The sequence below is a fragment of the Oncorhynchus tshawytscha genome, linkage group LG13, assembly GCF_018296145.1.
Source record: "Oncorhynchus tshawytscha isolate Ot180627B linkage group LG13, Otsh_v2.0, whole genome shotgun sequence".
Taxonomy (NCBI): Eukaryota; Metazoa; Chordata; class Actinopteri; order Salmoniformes; family Salmonidae; genus Oncorhynchus; species Oncorhynchus tshawytscha.
The window spans coordinates 76,691,541-76,708,415 of NC_056441.1; the positions used below are offsets into that span (position 1 = coordinate 76,691,541).

The 16,875-nt window shown below is 43.5% G+C and overlaps 2 protein-coding genes across 7 annotated transcripts in view; both read right to left on the reverse strand.

Annotated features, from left to right (window-relative positions):
• LOC112265709 (von Willebrand factor A domain-containing protein 5A) overlaps nucleotides 1-1,783 on the reverse strand; it is a 27,342-nt gene extending 25,559 nt beyond the window's left edge. Inside the window, exon 1 of the mRNA XM_024443269.2 lies at nucleotides 1,633-1,783. The gene's annotated coding sequence lies outside the window, so the exon portion shown is untranslated. The remainder of the gene's footprint in view (nucleotides 1-1,632) is intronic.
• A 501-nt stretch (nucleotides 1,784-2,284) lies between these two features.
• LOC112266192 (von Willebrand factor A domain-containing protein 5A-like) overlaps nucleotides 2,285-16,875 on the reverse strand; it is a 30,431-nt gene continuing 15,840 nt past the window's right edge. The window contains exons 7-23 of one of the 6 annotated variants that reach the window (XM_042296370.1): nucleotides 16,247-16,422; nucleotides 15,964-16,052; nucleotides 15,662-15,806; nucleotides 14,486-14,565; nucleotides 14,043-14,157; nucleotides 13,732-13,890; nucleotides 13,416-13,519; nucleotides 12,917-13,134; nucleotides 12,521-12,550; nucleotides 12,232-12,336; nucleotides 12,000-12,050; nucleotides 11,844-11,861; nucleotides 11,464-11,490; nucleotides 4,078-4,119; nucleotides 3,713-3,873; nucleotides 3,312-3,435; nucleotides 2,285-3,038 (exon numbers count right to left, since the gene is read on the reverse strand). In XM_042296370.1, the coding sequence (XP_042152304.1) occupies nucleotides 2,959-3,038; nucleotides 3,312-3,435; nucleotides 3,713-3,873; nucleotides 4,078-4,119; nucleotides 11,464-11,490; nucleotides 11,844-11,861; nucleotides 12,000-12,050; nucleotides 12,232-12,336; nucleotides 12,521-12,550; nucleotides 12,917-13,134; nucleotides 13,416-13,519; nucleotides 13,732-13,890; nucleotides 14,043-14,157; nucleotides 14,486-14,565; nucleotides 15,662-15,806; nucleotides 15,964-16,052; nucleotides 16,247-16,422 (1,724 nt within the window). In that variant the 3' untranslated portion in view covers nucleotides 2,285-2,958. Of the gene's footprint in view, nucleotides 3,039-3,311; nucleotides 3,436-3,712; nucleotides 3,874-4,077; nucleotides 4,120-11,463; nucleotides 11,491-11,843; nucleotides 11,862-11,999; nucleotides 12,051-12,204; nucleotides 12,337-12,520; nucleotides 12,551-12,916; nucleotides 13,135-13,415; nucleotides 13,520-13,731; nucleotides 13,891-14,042; nucleotides 14,158-14,485; nucleotides 14,566-15,661; nucleotides 15,807-15,963; nucleotides 16,053-16,246; nucleotides 16,423-16,875 lie in introns of all 6 variants that reach the window. The other 5 variants (XM_042296369.1, XM_042296368.1, XM_042296372.1 and 2 more) reach the window with 5 other exon arrangements.

Consider the following 16,875-nt stretch of genomic DNA (forward strand, 5'->3'; position numbering starts at 1 on the left):
TGCAGTCAATATGCAGTCTACAAATGATTTGTAATTATGTTATGGTCCACGACCATCCACTCAAGAAAAATATTGGCCGTGGCTGAATATAGTTAATGATCTCTGATTTATATGTGTGCAACGCACTTGTGATTAATAATCAATTATATAGCCTAGATTAAAAACAGCATTATCACAAGAACATTCTTTACTGGCACTGACAGTCAATGTTGCACTGGAGTGTTTAGCCTAACTGTGCAGCCCTGTATGTGGAGCCCTGATGCATGCACGGACAGGGGAATTCCCCTGCTGTTGTTGCTTCTTCAGGATGTTGGTTAAATTTGGGTCAACTGCACATTGCTGTTTAATTAAATCATTTAATTTTAATTAACATTTGAAAAGCAAATTGTGAACTAAAAACTACCGTGACCAGGTACATTTCTCATTGGCACCATTGTGACCAATTCAAAATGTGTGTTGTACTGCCAAGTCAAATGGTCACAAATACAACTGTCCTGGTCGCAGTATCGAGCCCTGGTTGATCATGCGCCATAAGTGCTGGTTGCTGATAAAACATTGCTTTGTACAGTAACACAATACTGGTCTTTCTAGAACAGACAGTAATTCCTCATACAACAGATGCTTTGTGTAAAAATTGACATTTCCAAGCCGGAAGTTATTGTGAACAACAAATAATGAAATCAAAGCAGCCTGATGCAATAACGTCAAACGTCAATGTCCAGCCAGTGTAATCTCTAGTTGAACTAGTGAAATAGGATGGAATGCAATAGTCAATAATGTCAGGAGGTAGGCCGACCTGCCACTTGGAGGTCAGGTATTTCATTTGTATTCTTATTGTACGGTCCTGAGCATTAACATCCAACAATTCAAACTACATGTTGGATAAACATTGACATGAATGACATGTGACTATTACTCTCTCTTGCTAGGCACATCAGGGTCTGTCATGACTGTTAGGGTTGGGGGCAATTGTAGCACAGTAATACAATGATCCTGAGCCAAGCAGCCAAATTATGAGTACAAGTGATTTGAACTTTAAGATGGTATGAATTATACAAATAATACATGTAAAATAGCCTTGATGTCAAGTAGAGCAGTGGTTTCCCAACCTCTTTCGGTTAATGTACCAACAAGAACATTTTATTCTGTCCAGAGTACCACGGAACAACCCCCAGAAGTGCATTTTACCAGTTAGCATATGGTCTCATGAGTCTTCTCAAGTACACTGAGGATAAACCAAGTACACCCAGTGTTTAATATACAAAAATGACAGGATTAGTTCAAGTGGTCTCTGCGGATTAGAATCAATTTAAAAAAAACACACAATTGCCCCCGGTCTCCTCAACATGACCGATTTCTGAACAGACCCTGAGGCGTGGTCTTTGCTTGTTGCTCTGCACAGTCATTGCGTCTATTCAAGTAACCTAAAACAAACATCCCAAAAATAAGGAGTGTGATATGTGGATGATATCGAATTGAATGGCTATTTCTTGCCACCGACAATCATAAGCAAAGTAGGTAATACGTAATTTCGAAACGTCTGATAAAAATGTACAATATTTTGAGAACCTGAATGCTTTCACATAAATAGGCGAATCATCCTATAAACGACGCAGTCATGTAACGTATTACCTTGACATATGTGATAGGCTAGTTTTCAATGGTTTCCTTTTACTGGTCCTGGAGATAGAATCCCACCGTTTCTACGTTCGTGTAGCATTAATATCCGAGTAGGCTACTTCTTCCTGGTTTATAAAGATTAACGTCAATAGAAAACATTGCGCAATCAACTCATTGGCCAGTGTTCATAGTCACGCCTGCTATCTTCCTTACCATTGGTGAAAAGACACAATGGGCCATTCAACCAATCGTTGTTTTTGTGTCTGTAGCGCGGGTTTTTAACGACCTTATAATGCTTTAAACGTATTACATTTATTTCAATAGGCTATAGCAATTCGTCAATGGACTGAACACTAAACATATCTGTATGGTTATCCTGTTTATGGCTAGTCAATTCATTGGTTATCTACTCAGAGTGAAGTATGGTGTCACCACCTTCCGCTGCCCATATTAGGCTTAAAAATACATTAATGGGGTCTTCTAGCCTACTCATCATACCTAACACTCCTCATGGACTATATTAATCAGGTGTTCAAGCAGGGCTGGAACAAAAGCCTGCACTCCCAGTGACTCTCCAGGAGGGTTCGGCTACTCCTATTCTAGGTTCCATGCAGAAGGAACAGAGTGAAGTCATTAAGAAAATCGATACAATGACCAATTAAGATGTAGATTATGATAGATTTTAATCAAGTGCAGTCATATATGAGGAATTACATGAATACAGAGACACAGTGTTACATGATCACACAGTAAAGGCACTGGGATAGGCACTCATCTAGCTTTGCATATTATCCACAACTCCTTCCTGCATGCATTTGGCCCCATATACATGGATAATGGATACATAGAATGTTGTTTCCACGTTATTTCAATAAAATGACATTGAACCAAGGTGGAATAGACATTGAATTGACAACTGTGCCCAGTGGGAAGGCATTTTTTCCAAGCATTTGGAGCAAGCATAAGGCTATCATTTTGGTTAGTGATGACAAGTACTGCATACACATTGTTTCCAGTAGTCTATATGGAATTGATAACCAAAGCAAAGTCTAAACAAGTTTAGCTGTATACGTAGCACGTAGATGAATGGTGATATGTTAATAACAACCAATACATTGAGATATACATTGAGATACATAAGTGTCCCAACAGTAAATGACAATAGGCTGATATAGGTAAGAGGTTGATAATTAGGCTTGTTTAGGCAGATACAGTTGCTAGCTCCACCAGTTTGCTTGGAGTAGGGGACTAGGAGCAGGCAGGGTTGTGTGAAAATCTCACCCCAGGTAGAGTAGCAGGCGTATGGGGGACAGATTGAGGACTGGGAGGGTGAACATGTCAGAGCCCCAGGGTGTCTTTCTGCACTTGGCAACCCAGAAGGGTGTTTCCAGCCTGGACACACTCAGACACACTGGCCACTGAAACACACAACATCACCAGGACAGGCATCATTATACTGTGGCATCATGTTGGCAAGGATGGGCAAAATGTATCTTCAACACTTGTTTGAAGACAAAATACCACCAACATTGTATTGTGAATGATTATATTCAAAATGTAAATATATTTGTCATTTAAGTAATACAGTATGGTAGATTCCTACTAGGAAATTGCTTTCACCTAAACATTTTCTTTCCAATCAGGGCAGAAGGACAAGAGTTGCCAGGACTATGAGTGTAAGCTATAGCTACCTTTCTGAGCCTGAATCCATGATACTGCCTTCATGGCCAGAAACTGCCACTCCTCCTGAGCCTCCATCTTGAAACCATAGAGCCATACCAGGGCTAGAACCGTGGCCCACACCTCCTGGTCCACCTTAGATAGGGAGAGACAGACAGATGAGAGACAGAGAGAGTAAGGGATAGAGAAAGAGAAAGATGATGAGAAAGAGAGAGGAAAGAGGCAGAAGATAAGGACGCTGAGACATGAGATTCAGTTCAATGGTCATCATGCCTTTGTCCAGATCTGATGGTCTTTCTTTCTATAGAGCAGACACTCTGTGAAAGTGCATCATCTTGCAGCATGCTCATCAATTTTCGGTTCATCCTGCTGCCTGTCGAAACGCCATATCAGTTTAATTCTGTGGACCTACCTGTGCAGGCTTTGGCTTGGACACCTCCTCCTCTGTCTTCACCAGCACCTCAGCCAATGCTGCCTCCAGGACCCAGGAACCAGAGGCCTTCTGAAGGGAGATCAGCTGGAGGAGAGGGTCCCTCACAGGCTTAGAGGTTGGGGCTGGAGAGTCAAAGTCTATTGGGATTGGACAACATAATTGAAATCGAAATGCTTCCTTAATGTACATCAATACCTCAACCCGAACTCTAATCCTAACCGTTGCAGTTAAATCCTTTTGCTGTGTCACAATAAAAAAATAACGTAGGGAGCATCAAACACAGTAACAATTTGCAGGTATTTGGAATTAAGTTAAAACAGACATTAACACCTGTCCCAAATTACCTTCATCACAGTCTTCGTCACATTCTAATACTTCACAAGCACCTGAAAAACGTATATTCGTTGAATATTCCCATTAACACAAGTCTATCAATAATTGATTAACTAAATAATCTAATCACAGTTTACTTCTAAAATAAATCAATATTAATTATGTGATTCAACACTTCTGTAAAATCTATGAAATGTGAAATAAAGCTATAAAATGTGTATTGTCGAGGGCTTCCTGTGACGCAATTTAGGAAATGGCTGCCTGATTTTTCATACTGCACATCGATTAGTTTCCCCCCCCCCTAAATTCAAGTATTTACTCTGAGCATTATAGTAACTTACTTTAAAATGGAAAAGAAGAAAGTAGGAAAAGGTTGTGGAGCTACAACAATAGTTTGTAACAAGACAGGAGAAGCTAAAATCGTAGTCTAAACAGAGATGGCTCATGCTAGCGCAAATAAGCTAGCAGCAGCAAAAGTATCCTAATTTCATGAGGTGATAAAGGAGGATTTGCGCAATGCGCTCACAGGCTTTCAAGAGGAACTTCGAGAAGATGTACGAAAATAACTAAAGGAGTTCAACATGGACATTAACCACAAACTCAAAGGAAACAAATAACTTCACAGCATATCTACAAAAATGTGGGATGCAGATCAGCACATTTGGGAAACAGACACATATAACACTGCAGTCAAGGGTGCACTTGTACAGTCTTTGAAAAGCCATCATGCACTACAGGCAAGTGACAGAACGACAGTTTTTCACTTCATAATAACATAATAACTTTATTCCGTGGCAGAGGGCACAGAAAAAGACTCGATGCCCACCTTCGTGGAGGGTCTATTCAAATAAATACTTGGACACAGACCTGGGACTCGAGAGAGCACACCGAGTTCTGGCCTCAAAAACCCCCAGCTGTGTCCCACCAAAACCCATCGTTTTTTCCCGCGCAGCCTGGAAAAAGCCTGTTAACTTCCAAGGCCAACGAGTGTTCTTTGATCATGACTACACGGGAGAAATACTGAAAAGGAAGTAAGGAATTACACCCCTATCAAGAAGGCAGTAAAAGACAAAAGGGATTCACTTTTAAACACCATTCCCGGCAAAAATGTAATGGCCCGGTTACATACGAGCAATGCAGACGAGGCGGCGGAGGACCTGAAGTCGAGGGGCATCTCAGTGAAGTATACCACCAGGAGAAAGTAGTCTTCACCGGCGGAAAGACTCAAGCAAGTCACCTTGGCAAGAGGACGCTCACATTCGACAGAGACTCACACATTTCCAGTGAGAAGATGCAAAACACTGAATTAGATTTAACAGACTTAATAGTTACCGCTAGCTGTTAGACATATTGAGTTGTTACGGTTGACATTGCAAGACGTAAATGTCTTCCCTATTTTTCCCCACTACTGAGCAAGGGCGAGTAACCAAAAGTACATGCCTTTATGGACACATTATGTCTGGTCAACTTAATAACATATCTATTAGCTAACAATGAATGACACAGCTACAACAGGGTGGCAGAAAGGCATATCATGGGGAGGATTCATGATATGCATGTATGACCTATATACACTGCTCAAAAAAATAAAGGGAACACTAAAATAACACATCCTAGATCTGAATGAATGAAATATTCTTTACATAGTTGAATGTGCTGACAACAAAATCAGACAAATTATCAATGGAAAACAAATTTATCAACCCATGGAGGTCTGGATTTGGAGTCACACTCAAAATTAAAGTGGAAAACCACCCTACAGGCTGATCCAACTTTGATGTAATGTCCTTAAAACGAGTCAAAATGAGGCTCAGTAGTGTGTGTGGCCTCCACATGCCTGTATGACCTCCCTACAACGCCTGGGCATGGTCCTCCCAGACCTGGACTAAAGCATCCGCCAACTCCTGGACAGTCTGTGGTGCAACGTGGCGTTGGTGGATGGAGCGAGACATGATGTCCCAGATGTGCTCAATTGGATTCAGGTCTGTGGAACGGGCAGGCCAGTCCATAGCATCAATGCCTTCCTCTTGCAGGAACTGCTGACACACTCCAGCCACATGAGGTCTAGCATTGTCTTGCATTAGGAGGAACCCAGGGCCAACCGCACCAAAATATGGTCTTCACAAGGGGTCTGAGGATCTCATCTCAGTACCTAAATGGCAGTCAGGCTACCTCTGGCGAGCACATGGAGGGCTGTGCGGCCCCCCAAAGAAATGCCACCCCACACCATGACTGACCCACCGCCAAACCGCTCATGCTGGAGGATGTTGCAGGCAGCAGAACGTTCTCCACGGCGTCTCCAGACTCTGTCACGTCTGTCACATGTGCTCAGTGTGAACCTGCTTTCATCTGTGAAGAGCACAGGGCGCCAGTGGCGAATTTGCCAATCTTGGTGTTCTCTGGCAAATGTCAAACGTTCTGCACGGTGTTGGGCTGTAAGCACAACCCCCACCTGTGGATGTCGGGCCCTCATACCACCGTCATGGAGTCGGTTTCTGACCGTTTGAGCAGACATGCACATTTGAGGCCTGCTGGAGGTCATTTTGCAGGGCTCTGGCAGTGCTCCTCCTGCTCCTCCTTGCACAAAGGCGGAGATAGCGGTCCTGCTGCTGGGTTGTTGCCCTCCTACGGCCTCCTCCACGTCTCCTGATGTACTGGCCTGTCTCCTGGTAGCGCCTCTATGCTCTGGACACTACGCTGAGACACAGCAAACCTTGCCACAGCTCACATTGATGTGCCATCCTGGATGAGCTGCACTACCTGAGCCACTTGTATGGGTTGTGGACTCAGTCTCATGCTACCACTAGAGTGAAAGCACCGCCAGCATTCAAAAGTGACCAAAACATCAGCCAGGAAGCGTAGGAACTGAGAAGTGGTCTGTGGTTATCACCTGGAGAACCACTCCTTTATTGGGGGTGTCTTGCTAATTGCCTATAATTTCCACCTGTTGTCTATTCCATTTGCACAACAGCATGTGAAATTTATTGTCAATCAGTGTTGCTTCCTAAGTGGACAGTTTGATTTCACAGAAGTGTGATTGACTTGGAGTTACATTGTGTTGTTTAAGTGTTCCCTTTATTTTTTCTCTCTTGTAATTAACCAATGTGTTTAAGTGACGAAAAGGGTGCCCTTTTTATTTTTGGTTCCAACAGGTGCGTCACGGATTTTGATATTTGAGTGAGGGGCCTTTCAAATTCCAGAGGCAAGAGACAGTCCACTGACACGGGAGTCCAAATAACAAACTATTTTCCCACTTTGGTTTACCTTTTTATTGTTCTTGTTTTAGAGTTCATTTTTAGGTTCATATTAAGCAGGCTGTTATGGTGCACAGGTTTTATGGTTTATATCGATGAGTCATCGAGAATTTAAGGTCATCAGTCTCAAACGGACTGGGGAGTGCCATCAAGAGAAGGTAATAGCAAAGAAGAAACGGGAGAGAGTTGACATACTATTCTGGTGGGAAACATCCTTATCCCCTCCTGAACACGAGAACTCAAGAAAATGGCATATAGGAATACCTTTTTTTCTTCTTATAACATGGGTAGAAGGGGCATTGGAATCTTGATCCCAAATTCAGTTAACTTTGAGTTTATATCAGACATAAAAGGGTAGATTTATATTTGTTAAATGTAAACTGGATAACAAGGAATTTACATTATTTAATGCATACGTGCCTCTGGAGAGTGACATGGTCTTGTACAGGAAGGTGTTTGATTTACCGTAATTTCCGGACTATAAGCCGCTACTTTTTTCCCACGCTTTGAACCCTGCGGCTTATAGAATGATGCGGCTAATTTATGGATTTTTCCCGCTTTCACAAGATTCATGCCGCCAAAAAACTGAGCACCGTCACATAATCTGACGTAAATCGAGCACGCTCAAACTTCCCATCATTCTGATTACGGTAGTCATTTTGTCACCCTCATCATGGCAAAGACACGGAGAAATGCATATGATGCAGCTTTCAAGTTGAAGGCGATCGATCTGGCTGTTGGAAAAGGAAATAGAGCTGCTGCACGGGAGCTTGGCCTTAATGAGTCGATGATAAGACGTTGGAAACCGCAGCGTGAGGAACTGACTCAGTGCAAAAAGACAACAAAAGCTTTCAGAGGGAAGAAAAGCAGATGGCCCGAACTAGAAAATGAGCTTGAAGACTGGGTCAACACACAGAGAGCAGACGGCCGAGGTGTTTCAACTGTGCAGATCCGACTGAAAGTCAAAACAATCACCACCGCAATGAAGTTTGAGGATTTTAGAGGTGGACCATCGTGGTGTCTAAGATTTATGAGACATAAAGGCCTGTCCATCAGGGTACAGACGAGTCTGTCAGCAGCTCCCTCCCAACTACGAGGAAAAAGTTTCAAACTTCCGCAAATTCACTGATGCAAAGATAGCGGAGCCTATTAATTTTTGTAACAAGCTGTGTTTCGTTTAAAGGCTGTGTAAAGTTAATTTGTTTCAATGTACCGGTAGGCACCTGCGGCTTATAGACATGTGCGGCTTATTTATGTACAAAATACTTTTTTTTTTTTTTTTCAGTGGGTGTGGCTTTATATCCAGGTGCGCTTAATAGTCCAGAAATTACGGTAATTGCCACAGAAACTCTGGCACTCTTATCTGTGGAGGGAATTTTAATATGGATTTTAAACTCAAAATAGGACAGCACAAATCAAAATAGGAAAATGAACCTGGTTGCTAAAAAGATCAATAGGATATTACAGGATTTAGGACTCCTTCATGTACGGCGTGACATCCATGTCAGATAGGGAATATGGTTTTTACTCAGCCCGCCACACTGAATACTCCAATTTAGACTACTTTTTATATGCAGTACAGAAAGGCACAAGCTTAAGGATTGTAGGGTCGGTCAGAGCGACTTATCAGATCGTAAGGGTGTTTGCCTAACTCAACTCCTTGATCGCAAACCAATAAATACAGTATAGAGGCTTATCGAAACAGATACATATTATTAAAACATTCCCCAACCAGAAACCGTGGATTGATGGAAGCATTCGCGCAAAACTGAAAGCGCGAACCACTGCTTTGAATCAGGGCAAGGTGACCGGAAACAAACAGTGTAGCTATTCCCTCCGCAAGGCAATCAAATAAGCTAAACGTCAGTATAGAGACAAAGTGGGGTCGCAATTCAAAGGCTCAGACACGAGAGGTATGTGGCAGGGTCTACACTCAATCACAAACTACAAAAGAAAAACCAGCCCCGTCACGGACCACGATGTCTTGCTCCCAGACAGACTAAAAAACTTCTTTGCTCACTTTGAGGACAATACAGTGCCACTGACATGGCCCGCTACCAAAACCTGCGGGCTCTCCTTCACTGCAGCCGACTTGAGTAAAACATTTAAACGTTTTAACCCTTGAAAGGCTGCAGGCCCAGACGGCATCCCCGGCTGCGTCCTTAGAGCATGCGCAGGCCAGCTGGCTGGTGTGTTTACAGACATATTCAATCAATCCTTATTCCAGTATGCTGTTCCCACATGCTTAAAGGGGGCCACCATTGTTCCTGTTCCCAAGAAAGCTAAGGTAACTGAGCTAAATGACTACCGCCCTGTAGCACTCACTTCCGTCATCATGAAGTGCTTTTTAAAAATTTATTTGACCTTTATTTAACCAGGCAAGTTAGTTAAGAACAAATTCTTATTTTCAATGACGGCCGAGGAACAGTGGGTTAACTGCCTGTTCAGGGGCAGAACGACAGATTTGTACCTTGTCAGCTCGGGGGTTTGAACTCGCAACCTTCCGGTTACTAGTCCAACGCTCTAACCACTAGGCTACCCTGCCGCCCCGCTTTGAGTGACTAGTCAAGGACCATATCACCTTCAGCCTACCTGACACCCTAGACCCACTCCAATTTGCTTACCGCCCCAATAGGTCCACAGACGACGCAATCACAATCACACTGCCCTAACCCATCTGGACAAGAGGAATACCTATGTAAGAATGCTGTTCATCGATTACAGCTCAGCATTTAACACCATAGTACCCTCCAAACTCGTCATTAAGCTCGAGACCCTGGGTCTCGACCCCGCCCTGTGCAACTGGGTCCTGGACTTCCTGACGGGCCACCCCCCCAGGTGGTGAGGGTAGGTAACAACATCTCCACCCCGCTGAGGTCCACACAAGGGTGCATTCTCAGCCCTCTCCTGTACTCCCTGTTCACCCACGACTGCGTGGCCATCCACGCCTCCAACTCAATCATCAAGTTTGCAGACGACACTACAGTGGTAGGCTTGATTACCAACAACGCCGATACGGCCTACAGGGAAGAGGTGAGGGCCCTCGGAGTGTGGTGTCAGGAAAATAACCTCACACTCAACGTCAACAAAACTAAGGAGATGATTGTGGACTTCAGGAAACAGCAGAGGGAGCACCCCCCTATACACATTGACAGGACAGTAGTGGAGAGGGTGGAAAGTGTTAAGTTCCTCAGCGTACACAACATGGACAAACTGAAATGGTCCACCCACAGACAGCATGGTGAATAAGGCGCAGCAGCAGCTCTTCAACCCCAGGAGGCTGAAGAAATTCGGCTTGTCACCAAAAACACTCAAACTTTTACAGATGCACAATCGAGAGTATTACCGCCTGGTACGGCAGCTGCTCCGCCCATAACCGTAAGGCTCTCCAGAGGGTAGTGAGGTCTGCACAACGCATCACCGGGGGCAAACTGCCCTCCAGGACACCTACACCACCCGATGTCACAGGAAGGCCAAAAAGATCAAGGACAACAACCACCCAAGCCACTTCCTGTTCACCCCGCTGTCATTCAGAAGGCGAGGTCAGTACAGGTGCATCAAAGCGGGGACCGAAAGACTGAAAAGCAGCTTCTATCTCAAGGCCATCAGACTGTTAAACAGCCATCACTAACATTGAGTGGCTGCTGCCAACATACTGACTCAACTCCAGCCACTTTAATAATGGAAAAATTTAGGTAATAAATGTATCACTAGCCACTTTAAACAATGCCACTTTATATAATGTTTACATAGCCTACATTACTCATCTCACATGTATATACTGTACTCTATACCATCTACTGCATCTTGCCTATGCCGTTCGGCCATCACTCATTAATTTATTTTTATGTACATATTCTTATTCATTCCCTTACACTTGTGTATGAGGTAGTTGTTGTGAAATTGTTAGATTACTTGTTAGATATTACTGCATGGTCAGAACTAGAAGCACAAGCATTTCGCTACACTCACATTAACATCTGCTAACCATGTGTATGTGACAAATAACCTAATACCTCAACCGCTCCATTATATCGCCAGTGGCTAACTGAGTCACCCTGACCCTAATCATCACGGTAAAATATTTGTGCTGTGAATAATAGTCAAAATAAAAAAATATTTACAAGTTTGCAAATTACAAACCTTGTTTAGAGAAGAATCCACCTTGCACTAGGACACAAGAAACCAGAAGGTAAAGGACGAAGAGCAGTATTAGTAACTTCCTCAATCATTCAACGCGCATCACACAAATTAAAATGCATTTCTTTTTAAAAACTAAACAAATCTCCAGGCACTAATGGCTTCCCTTCAGAATGGGCAAAGTTTGATGGGACAACAAATGATCAAAACGGTTACATACTGTCATCTAATACCTCAACCCCTCCATTATAATCGCCAGTGGCTAACTGGGTCACCCTGACCCTAACTGGACTGGAACCCTGACCCTAATTATCACAGTAAAATATTTGTGCTGGGAATAATACAGTCAAAATAGAATATTAAAAAGTTTGCAAATTACATACGTTGTTTAGAGAAGAATCCTATTTGCACCAGGACACAAGAAACCAGAAGGTAAAGGACGAAGAGCAGTATTAGTAACTTCCTCAATCATTCAACGCGAATCACACAAATTAAAATGTTTTTTTTTTTTTTACTAAACAAGTGTAGTTTAAACGTACCCTTCACCCTAGAGGCGAGCGAACCTTCGGCCTTCTTTTTAGCAGACATACCTTAATACAAATGAACAGTGATTGTATTAACAGGGTCTAGAATTAGTATGTTTATTATAAACTCAGAAACGGATACTTATGCATAATTGAAATATGGTAATATCCTCAAATCATGCAAATTTGTTTCTAAACCAAATAGAGACTTGGTGCTTACTGCTTCTTTTATGCATCTTACACTTACTCTTTGTGCCGACCACAAACTCTGACGCAGAGCACACAAGCTGATCAGCTCGGTCATCGAGTTCAGATAGTTTCATATCGCGCTCAAGTACACTACTGCTAAATCCTGCACAAAACATGAAGATCCACAATACAAATTATAAAGTGGTTAGATTTCCACCCACACCAACAATGGTATTAATTTAAAGAATAAATTAGTCAATTCAATTTGTATAAGTACCTTGTATTGTTTGTTCAAATAAAATGAATCTGCAACAGTAACAATATAACCGTGGCAAAGTAACACAAACCTGTCAGTGAACATCCCCTTAGATTCAACACTGAGAAAGAAGGGAAAAACACAGGGTCACTGGGTTACAAACATGAAGGTACACGCACCAAACTCATTAATGACTAAACTATGAGGATTCTGTCTTACACGTGCAGGGGGCACAGATTGAGACACTTCAGCTCGCGGTTACAATTTATTTAGCGCCGTTTACATATCTGCATAAAATAATTTCCTTGCACAGCCTCTCCCCGTCACACAAACACTCACTCACTTGGAGTGGGGACATGTCTGTGTAGCAGCTGTCCTTGCAGGGCCTCTCCCCGTCACACAAACACTCACTCACTTGGAGTGGGGACATGTCTGCGTAGCAGCTGTCCTTGCAGGGCCTCTCCCCGTCACACAAACACTCACTCACTTGGTGTGGGGACATGTCTGCGTAGCAGCTGTCCTTGCAGGGCCTCTCCATCTCCTTTGTGGACAGCGATGAAGGCAGTAAAGGCACTGCTCACTCCTGATTGGACGCTGAGCTCTATCACCTTCTCTTTCGCTCCCTCCTTCTCACCATCCTGCTCCCTCTCTTCCACCTCCAGGGATTGGATTAGGGTTCGAGCACCCAGCCTGTGGACGGCCATTCTGGAGAGGAGGGATAGAGAGAAGAATTAGAGGAAAGAGCGAGAGGGTGGAGTGGGGGAGAGGAGGGATAGAGAGATTAAGACGGTGGAGTGGGGGAGACGAGGGTCGATGATAAGATGGGGGTACCTACAGTACTATATATATATATATATATATCAAACCATACTACATAGCTGAAATGCAGGCACAGTTTCTGTTAATGGAGCATCATAGCAGTGTTGCCTGTAAATAGTGGCACATTGCTTAATGCATCTGACCAAGGCCTGCAGTGTTGTTTTTACCCAGTGTCCTCTGCAGGCTTAAGACTGAAGCTCAGCTGGTTCTCAACAGGCTGCTTGGCCAGGCTGTACTTCACTGTCACCGAGCCCTCTGTGTCCCCCGAGCTCTGAGCAGGGGAGAGAATGAGAGAGAGAAAGAGACAGACAGAACGAGAGAAAGAAAACAAGGAAATACAGGGTTGAGTGAAACACGTGGACCGTGACCCAAAAAATAGTTGTCTTGCAAATAAGTTATGACCTTACCAGTGTCATTTGAACATTGACATACTGCATGTTAAACAATATTAACATTCATAACAGTAGAAGGCAGAGTCCTCACCTCCCCAGTGAGCTGGGCATACAGAAGTGCCCTTTGACCCTGGAAGACCACTCTGATTGGTGGAGACAGAAGGGTGACAGACACCTCCTTTGGGACATTCCACTTGACTGAGATGTCCACCACAGCTGGCTGCAGGGCAAACCGGAGAGACTGCATCACCTGAGGGAGGAGTGTTAAGGAGGTGGGAGAGTGGTAAAAAATGTCATTAAAAAAGGAAAGAGATAAAACGAGAGAATAAGGAAGGTGATAAATGTTTGTAACCAATACATCCCTCAATTTACACATGCACACACACTGATAAGCTCTCTTACTTTAGGCTGCATCCTGTCCTGTCCTGTAATAAACTGTGCGTGCCCTCTGGCCTGCTTGGCCACCCCAGAAATGAGAGCAGTGCTGGCCCCCTCCCCGATCCCAAAGGAGAAACACCTGACAGGGACACACCCAGGAATCACTATTATTGTTGTTATCAAACACCAAAATCCATATCACTTGTATCATTTTCTTGTCCTCGTGGGGTGACTGAAAACACAGACAGGTTGGGTAGGTTTACTTTAGATTGGGTTTTACAATTCATCTTTTGAGTCAAAAAGACCTGTGGTTAGACCTTTACTTTCCAGACAGGCGCAGTGGGTTCTGTAACAAACTCTATTAAAACCAGTTAGTCCAATTCTTTCAGGTGGGAGGTGACAGACCTAGCTATGGGATCTCTGCCCTAACTAGGTAATGATAGGGGAAACAGTGCTTGTGGGCCTACCTGTGAGAACCGGCATTCGTCTTCACCAGATCCAGGACTTCCTTGGTGTTCCCCACCTCACCGTCAGTGAACAAGAAGAGCTGTGGAGGACAGAGCGGGTATGTTGTTAATGTGTCAACGTTAAATAATGTACGTGCAGCACTGATACTGAGAATGCTTCCTTAGTAACCAAAAACACAGGTCTATTTGGTGTCCCAGTAATACCACACTCAAAATAACTAAACATGCCCAAAAGGGAATTCCCTCATGGTCTAAGACATTGGTTGCTCCCGTGGGAGACCATGGTTCATATCCTGCGCGTTACACATGGAAAGGTGGGAGGAGTTTCAGGTGTTTCAAGAGGAACCTATATGAATCACTGTGTGTGTGTGTGTGTGTGTGTGTGTGTGTGTGTAAGGTATAGAGAAGGCCAATGAGTGAGATGATTAGAAAAAAATATTCAAATGCCACTCCACAATGATACAATAACTGACAGATTTTTGTTGACCACTCAGATAGTTGAGACACTAAAAAACAAACCTAGTCAAACATGGTAGTGGTTCCTTTGGCATCATCAAAAATACATAATCTATATTTTGGGTAACAGTCGTTATACATTGCGTCATCTATACACGTATGCATAAACTAAATTAGATAAAAGGACATTCAGAAACTTCCAAAGAAATGTCTGTTGGAGGATACGGTGGCGGGCTTTAGCAAAGGCATTTACATTATTGTTACCTGATAACATTGCACACAATTTATTATTTTCATCTAGATCATTTTAACTATCATTTTGGCTGGATAGCTGACGAAAAACATCATCCCTACTGTCATTGTATAACCCACAGTAAAGCAACGCATGAGGTTCTGTTACAATGGAAGGATTGTTACAGAAAGTACAGACATTTCTCTGTGGGAGTGTTTGTGTATATTATTATTACTTGTATTTTTTATTTAACTAGGCAAGTCAGATAAGAACAAATTCTTATTTACAATGACGGCCTACCCCGGCCAAACGCTAATCTGGACAACGCTGGGCCAATTGTGCGCCGCCCTATGGGACTCCCAATCACAGCCGGTTGTGATACAGCCTGGAATCTAACCAGGGTCTGTAGTGACGCCTCTAGCACTGAGATGCAGTGCCTTAGACCACTGCGCCACTCGGTCTAAGGCACTGTAAGGTGTGTTAGATACCTGTCTGGGCTGGTCGGGGAGGCAGGGCTGGCTGTAGATATGTTTTAAAGGCTGGAGGATCTCTGTACCTCCCAGGTCAGCCCTCATTTCTTTCACCTTCTGCAGAGCCTCATCCATAGTCTTCTGGCTGTACTCCACACTCTTACTGACATCCAGATAGATATACACACACAAGGTCAAAGGGTCATTACCACAACATATTACAGACCCAAGCCATGGACATTTGAATCCTTCCCCTACCTGCTGCAAATTATTAGATGTAAACAAGATTGAAAAAGGGGTTGGAAGGAGAAAACACTCACGGAAAGAAGGACTCATAACTGGACCCAAAGCCGATGATGTTGAAGTAGCAGCCCATGGGCAGGCTTTTCAGCAAGAGCAGCAGAGTTTCCTGCAAGAGAGAAGTCCAACAAGTGTCTTTACTCTTCAAACTTTATAGGACAGTCTTAAAGAACTAGTACAGAGTAACCACTGTGTACTGGATTTAACGACAAACTACCATGTGGTGAATCCTGTGCAGATTGAGCTGTTCATTCACTAGAATAGGGTTGTGTGTGTGTGTGTGTGTGTGTGGTGTGTATATACCCTGGCACTGCTAATACGGTCCAGTGACCCAGACCCAAGGTGCATGGGGCATTCCATGCTGCCAGAGCGATCCACTACGAACAGGAACTCCCCGTGTGAGGTCATAGATGACATCACATCCTTGGGGAACTCTGGGTACAAGCTCAGCATGACCACTGGGTCACCCATCAGAGAGCCTGGGGGAGAAAGCGTGACGGAGAGAGAAAGAGAACGAGAGAAAGACATGTGTCCAACAGTTTTTCTCCATTTCTATAAGATGCCTCTCCTTCAGTCTCACCATGTCCCTCTCTATAAACATGGATGATGGTAGTAGACTAGACTACTCATTGATCTCATGTTTTTATTTATTTTTTTATTTCACCTTTATTTAACCAGGTAGGCTAGTTGAGAACAAGTTCTCATTTGCAACTGCGACCTGGCCAAGATAAAGCATAGCAGTGTGACCAGACAACACAGAGTTACACATGGAGTAAACAATTAACAAGTCAAAAACACAGTAGAAAAAAAAAGGGGAGTCTATGTACATTGTGTGCAAAATGCATGAGGAGGTAGGCGAATAATTACAATTTTGCAGATTAACACTGGAGTGATAAATGATCAGATGGTCATGTACAGGTAGAGATACTGGT